The sequence below is a fragment of the Cyrtonyx montezumae genome, unplaced genomic scaffold, assembly GCF_038088225.1.
Source record: "Cyrtonyx montezumae isolate F1298 unplaced genomic scaffold, pur_monq_1.0 scaffold_15, whole genome shotgun sequence".
Lineage (NCBI taxonomy): Eukaryota > Metazoa > Chordata > Aves > Galliformes > Odontophoridae > Cyrtonyx > Cyrtonyx montezumae.
Genome location: NW_027071881.1, coordinates 9,430,484 through 9,437,527, shown reverse-complemented (window position 1 = coordinate 9,437,527; position 7,044 = coordinate 9,430,484). Strand labels below are relative to the sequence as shown.

At 42.7% G+C, this 7,044-nt stretch overlaps 1 protein-coding gene across 1 annotated transcript; it reads right to left on the bottom strand.

The window, feature by feature from the left end:
* Positions 1-309: 309 nt before the first annotated feature.
* On the bottom strand, positions 310-6,747 carry WSB1 (WD repeat and SOCS box containing 1). Its single transcript, XM_065732145.1, has 9 exons — positions 6,601-6,747; positions 5,959-6,127; positions 5,587-5,855; positions 5,038-5,169; positions 4,540-4,640; positions 2,227-2,399; positions 1,738-1,851; positions 853-960; positions 310-544 (listed from the first exon to the last, which is right to left on the bottom strand). Exons 1-9 carry the CDS (start codon positions 6,638-6,640, stop codon positions 385-387), a joined length of 1,266 nt encoding a protein of 421 aa, XP_065588217.1. The 5' UTR covers positions 6,641-6,747; the 3' UTR covers positions 310-384.
* Positions 6,748-7,044: the final 297 nt, after the last annotated feature.

Genomic DNA, 7,044 nt, shown 5'->3' with positions numbered 1-7,044 from the left:
TATCCTTCCACTTTACAGCACAGATGCATCTGATGGCTCTACCAAAGCAATATATACATGATACACATCAAAAATGAGAAAAGCAATGTTAAAGGTACGCTGACAGCACGTAGCAGCTTATGTCTATGTATGCACGTTTTCACAGTTACATTTTAGAAAACTGAGAACCCTCAGGAACACTTCTACTGTGTCTTCCATAAATATTAAAGATTTGACTGTCAGGCATTTGGACAAAATATTTAGGATATCACTTTTAAATAGCTCTTGAAAACCTGTAGCAATTTAAGAATAAAGGCTATAAAGGTTGAGGATTCTTCACCGTGTTTAGCCAGTTTCAGCAGCTGGGCCACCTGCCAGTTTGTATCACTTTTTCTTTCAGTCAGCTCAAACCTGGTAACAAAGAAATTCCACCACTTTGGATGGAATAGGCAAGTTCCTGACTTGGTTTGTGGGCATCACTCTTCGAATTGCCATGCGACACAAATGCTGCAGACTGGAAACTTGTCTTGGAGTTCCCCAGAAGTACACGCTGCCATCCTGTGTCCTGCACAGTAAAAATGAATACGTGAATAGACCGAAAAAAGAAAACAGAATTACTGTGTCCTCGATTACATAATGATCTCACTCCAATCCACGTTCGTGGATCTGTATTTTATTTATTCTCAAAGATAAGAAATGAGTTTATCAGATTCTAGATTTTACTGCTATTGCTGGCATGTTTAAATAAATAGAATCAGAGGTAAAACGAAGTCAGAAGCACCGAGTTGCAACTTATCACTGAAGGTCCTTAGAACACTTAACTAACAGCTTAAATGAGTTACCTTAATATTTAAAGGGGGGACATATACTTGCCCTGCAGCTAGAACACTGCCATCAGTAGAAAAGGTGCAGCAGAGCCCGTTGTTCAGAGGAGCAACTTGTACAGGGTACTCTTCATCAATTCTCCAGAATCTTACCATTCTGAAAAGGGAAAAATGAAGCAGTCCGTTATCAGAAAAGACATTTAATTGTCTTACATCTTCTGATTCCATACAAAAAAAAAGTCTGATGCAAAATTCAGAGAATTTCTATAAGATTTTAATATGTGCACAATACATTTCAGATGTAGCCTGAAATATTATGACTTCCTCATTCCTGGTATATACCATCATTTGGTATCAACTGTTCTAACTCTGCTAATTAAAATAAAAGGTGGCCTTCTGTAGCAGAAAGCAACAGCCTCTTAAGTGTAATGCCTGACAGGAAATCCCAGCAGCGTTTATCTTAATGAAACAAACAAAAACAACTGAGGTGCTCCTGTAGATAAATACCCTTGCTGTCAACTTAAGAAGGCGTTCTTCACATGCCTAAAATACAGTTCTTCAAAATATGATTTGCACTCTGCAGAAATTGAATACCATATCACGGAGTACTTCTCATTCTGCTGCGTAAACTAAAACAGTACAAAATTCGTAACTGCACTGCTGCTTCAGTTTACCTTTTCATTGATTATAACCCCTCTTTTACAATTTCTGGATGTTAAAACAGCCAGGTGACTCAGATCATCTTCCCTACACACAGCTCATTACTTTCCACATTCAAAATGAACAGAAACACACAGCAGTCGACTCAGCTATTTTTACCAAGAGTACCAACTGTCATTTCTCAGTTCAAAACAAACCAACCTCTACTGTCATTAAACATTCACATCAGAAGGGAAGAATTGAAGGAGTCCACCAATTCTTTCCCCAGACTCACTTATCATCAGCAAGGCTTGCAATATGCAGTCCGTCGTGACTGAAGGATACTGATCTCACCCATCGGTCGTTTGCACCTCCAGCAAATATTGGAGTAGGAGGTGGAAACAGATGCCTGGAGATAGAGAGACACTCAGCCAACAGCATAGTACTTAAGAACCATAACTAGTGGTGAAGGAAGGTCTGCTAAGCTGAAAGAAAAAAATGGGCTGAACGTTTTAACTATGAAATCAGGAGCAGAACTTTAACAACTGTATCTTTTGCAGTGCCAAATATTTTTGCTTTATTGAAAATGCTTTCATTAGTACACATTTAAGTGTTGGAGCTTTAAATTCTTTCTCAGAAGGAAAAAGTCCTACTACTTTAGGATTTTTGCCAGCTGCTAGAAAGATTTTCCTTCACAAGTCTAGTGATCAGTTATAGTCAAACAAAACCATTAACCTTCAGCAGACACCCTCATTGAGTTTCTGGATTTAACCACTGCACTTACCCAAACTCCATGAGAATAACTCCAACGTATGGATCCCACACATAGACTCGAGTATCATATGATGCAGTAGCCAGTAAAGCTCCGTCAGGAGAAAACTCACAGGCTACAACATCATTGTGATGTCCTTCAAGCTTTCGTATCATGGAGTACTTATCCATATCCCAGAGAAAAACCTGCAATTAAATAAGCTGATGTTATAGCTCTGCTCAGTGAAGCAATGAAGCAATTACTTTAAGAATGGCTGCTTATTTAGGATTATAGTAAAATCAGGCATTATGAATTACTACAATTAAGAAATATGCTCAGTGTCATACTCAAGATTAAAATGAAAATTTAAAAAAATAATTAAAGCAGACATGCAAATTCTAACTCGCTTGTTAAAAGTTATTAACGAAATAAGACAAAATATAAGATAAGGACAACACAATTTAACCATGTAGCTTACTGAAAATCATGTATTACAAAACTATTTTATTAAAATATGCAGAAATAAATAGGGTTAAACTCTACAGTCCCCTCTTTCCAGTAACTACCAAAATTTTAAGAAATATACAGACAGAAAGTGTAAGGTTAACATATTGTTACTCCAGTGGCATCCCTTTGAGAATAAGATCACTTGTTTACAATTGGCTTGGATCACCAACGTCAGCCTAGGAAGAGAAACAGATACTGCAAGCAAAGAGAATTTTCACAGCCAAAAGTTATGTCTCTGGCAAAACAATAGGGAAGTCTAACCATATTATTAGAAAGAATTTATGCATTTTAAATCAAGTCAATGATAAAAAAAAGACATTAATATTACAATTTACTCAGTTAATTACATACTGTATTATAAACAATGATAAAATATTATTCTGGGATTTTACATGCAGTTGTACATTATAAAAATATAAAATCAGAATGAAGACTGTGCATAATTACTTAACACAAACTATGTTCTGCAGCATAATTTTATGAAAAATATATGATCTTTAGAGTAAGATATTATGTCCCTGACAGAGCTTATAGGGTCCTTGAATTTTTTTCCCCTTACTCAGAGAATGAAAGCAAATATCTTAGATAAGTACGTGTGTTTTACCAAAGCAAATGTGGCCTTAGTGCCTCACATACTTCCTAAAACTGAACCAATTTCTCTAAGAAGACCCCAACATTGCATAAAACTAGAAACTAAGTTTTAGGAGTCAAGTGTGTTTCACTGCTGTGAAAATTATTACAAAAAAAAAAAAAAGAAAAAGAAAAAAAAGAAAGAAAGAAAGCAGAAAGTGGACATCAACCAGCACCTGCGTACGTACAGTACACCTCGCAGTCGAATGCAAGGTTACTTCATCCTATGGTAAAGTTCGCCCCCAGCCTGGTAGCCAGAGATGCCACTCTTTCTGCCCAGCTAGCACCATTGTGCTCCTGTGTGAGTGGTGCCAGCTTAACCTCAATCACACCAATATTGCTGCCACCACCTGTGACAGGGAAAGCAAGAAGCTTATGGAAAACACACAGCCTATAGATATCAATGTATACATCTACATCTGCTCTACTTCAAGAAAAATCTGAGCCCCCAAACTCAGCTATTCTCTATCAAAACTGCACTGATGATTTAAAGCATAAAATGCATGTGAACAGTCACCCGTACAAAGCAGTACTCAATTACTGAATTGTGCTTATTAATCAGCATAGATAGACTTCATTAAACAACCCAAAAAGCCCCTGTACCCAGACTGAATTCCCTCTTCTGTCTTAATCTAGTTCTTCAGTGCCAAGAAAAGCAGCTTACTGCATATGTGCTTTACCTGCACTGCTTTCAGTTCTCTAGCAGGGCATTACAACACAGATGAAAAGAAAACCAGTATGCTGTCCTTCACTCTAGTTCTTTTAGACACTGAGTGCTGTTTGTATTGGGAACATGCAGAAATATTTTTGTTCAGCAGGGAGATACCATGACTGCCTCAGACTATGAAAAGTCCTTTTCATTGAGTGGGAGATAGAAAGGATAGAATCAATAATAAAATAGTTTTACACATTAGTCCCTGTATCTTTTATCACTGGAAGCTATAGGCATTGATTTTATACTATGAACATGTGCAGATGAAATTTAATTTCCAAAGTATGCTTAAAGTTTCTTCAACTAAAAGCAGTGCAAGTGCAATTCATAAGATCAGTGTCTCAACACAACATTTGCCAGTTAAACTTCATGCACTTTTACATCATCATGAAACATTAGAAATCCACGACACAGAGCACGAGCTTACTGTTACTTAGATTTAAATGATTATGCATACAATTCAGGAGATTTAACGAACAAGAAACTCTGACACATACTGCTTTACTAGCTCCAACAGAGCACAGAATGGAAGAATCTGGAGAGAACGCACAACCATACACCCAGTTCTGATGTCCTCTCAACACTTTCATCATGTTTCCTAAAAATTAAAAAATACGTAATAATTAAAAACCAATTTCCATTAAATATTACAGATTCACTCAGAAAAGCTTTGTAAAATTTTATACTCTTTCCCAACACTGTGCAACGTCAGTAATTAATTTCAGCAGAAATAAAACTTCTCCCACACGGCCTCTAAGTCTATTTCCCCACTGAGAGGAGTCACTGTGTGTACTTTAAGTTAACCCACTCCTGCCTGTATCCCCGGGTTATATACAGGGAGTTTTCAGAGGACACACAGAGTAAGTGATTAATAGGAGAATTTTCTTCTTTTTTTCTTTTTTATTTCTTTTAGAAATCCTGACCCATGCTAAGAGCAATAAGCAGTGAGTACCCACGTGTTTCTCCCGTGCATTTCAGATGAACTGAAAACATACCATCATCTTTCAGGTCCCACACTCTCAGTGTTTTGTCTCTGGATGCAGACACCAGGAGCAGGCTGCCATCGGGGGCAAACGTTACATCTCTAACAACTTCTGTGTGGTCCATCAGGTTAAGGAGGAGCTTTCCTGTTACGTGAGAACAGTGCAATTTAAAATGCAGAGCTGGACTTTTATTGAGGTAAAACTGACCAATGTTCTTCCCCATACTCAAAAACAGAAAGTAACTTCTTGTTCTTAAAGTCCCCTTTGCTTCAAAATATACTGGAACTACAATCCAGCAAAAGGTTTTGGAGTAAACAACCGATTTGCCTAAAGTCCATCACACGTGTAACCCCTCCTCAGCACCACGGCTTCATCACTTACACCTCAAAGCATAACCTGAGCCTGCTCCTTCCTCTCCTAGTACCGTATTTCTTTTTTAGATTAATTTGCATTCAACGTTCAAATCCCAGTGGAAATTCCTAAACAATTAATTATTTTATATCAGTGACGTTACTACCGCATAAAGCGACAGCGAAGTGCCAGCGTCCCCTCCCTGGGTACCTGTATACACATCCCAGATCTTGATGCGCCCGTTGTTCAGGCCTGTGGCAAGCAGGAGCTGCTCTTGCCCAAACTTGAAGCGATGCCATTCTATGTTCACACAACGACTCTGCTTCTCAGGCACCGAAGACCCGAAAGCAAGGCTCCACACAATGTCACCGCAGTCTATGATATGCTCACAGGGCTTGTTTCTCTGACTGCTGTCACTGTTCTGTCTCGAAAGCCTTGTGCTGGCAGAGTCTGCAACATTCTTTGTGCTGTGCAGCAAGCTGCAAAACAAAAGGATACAAGAGGAACTCTGTCAAGAGTTATCTCCTATTCTGAAATGCCTAAGCGCTTCGGGCTAATCAAAAGCCACGTGGTTTATCTTACAAGTTAGTAAGGCACTGCGACCAGGGGACCAGCTTCACGATACGATGTCCTTGTGACCAAGCAAAGTACGATCCATCAGGAGCAAACGCAACAGTCCAGTTCTCACGACCACACTTCTTGTCGAAAGGAGAAGTGGGGGCCAAGAGTTCTCCAACAGCACGCGCCCGTGCTGAAAAGACACCAAGAGGAAATCCCTCTCAAAATGAATGAAGCGCATTTTGAAATGTTACAGAGGAACCGGGCATTACATTATTTTGCTTTCTACTTCATCGCTTGTAAAGCAGCCGGGGAATGGGCCTCGCAGAAGCAGCCAACGCTCCCGTACGCACGAGGCCAGGTCCCGGCAGCAGCACTACGCCGTGTCCCAGCGTTGCCCTAATGCTCCATAGCTCGGGGAGAAGCCGTCTAGGAACGCGCTGTTTAACCCTCGAGCACACGAAGCTCCGAATACACTCACAGACGTGACCGCCCGCCGCAGGGACACCCGCTGGGCACGGCCCGCAGTACCGCGCCGCCGCCGCTCCCCGGCCGAGGCCCAGCGGGGAACGCCGCGCAGCAGCCGCGGGGCCCGGGACCGCCGCCCACGAGCCCGCCCGCCCCTCCCAGCCCCGAGCAGAGCCGGACCGACCGCGCCGCCCTCACCGATGAGCTTCTCGTTAACACTCAGGGGAAAGCTGGCCATCTACAGGGCCGCCTTTCGGACCGGCTCGGGCGCGGAGCGGAACTACGGCCGGGCACAACGCAGCGACAGCGACCGCGGCTCGCAGGGACGCGCGCACTGAGACAAAATGGCGGCGCGGGGAGTGGTGCGGGGCGGGGAGCGGCGGCCTCGCCCCGCGGGTGGGGGCGGGCGGCGGGCGCTCGTTGTCCTGCCTCCCCGCTGCGGTACTCCTCCCTGTGTGTGAGCGTCCGGGCCCCGCGCTGTGGGCTTTCAGCGGCCGCTGGGAATCCGCTGTTCCCTTAGCGGCAGCGCCCCGTCCCCTCTGCCCGGGCTCCTCTTGGATCCCGGACGTCCTTCGTTCCCGCTGCCCCGCAGAGCTCGGCCCCGCGGCCCGGCACACCTTCCGCGAGGTGGTCACAGCCCGG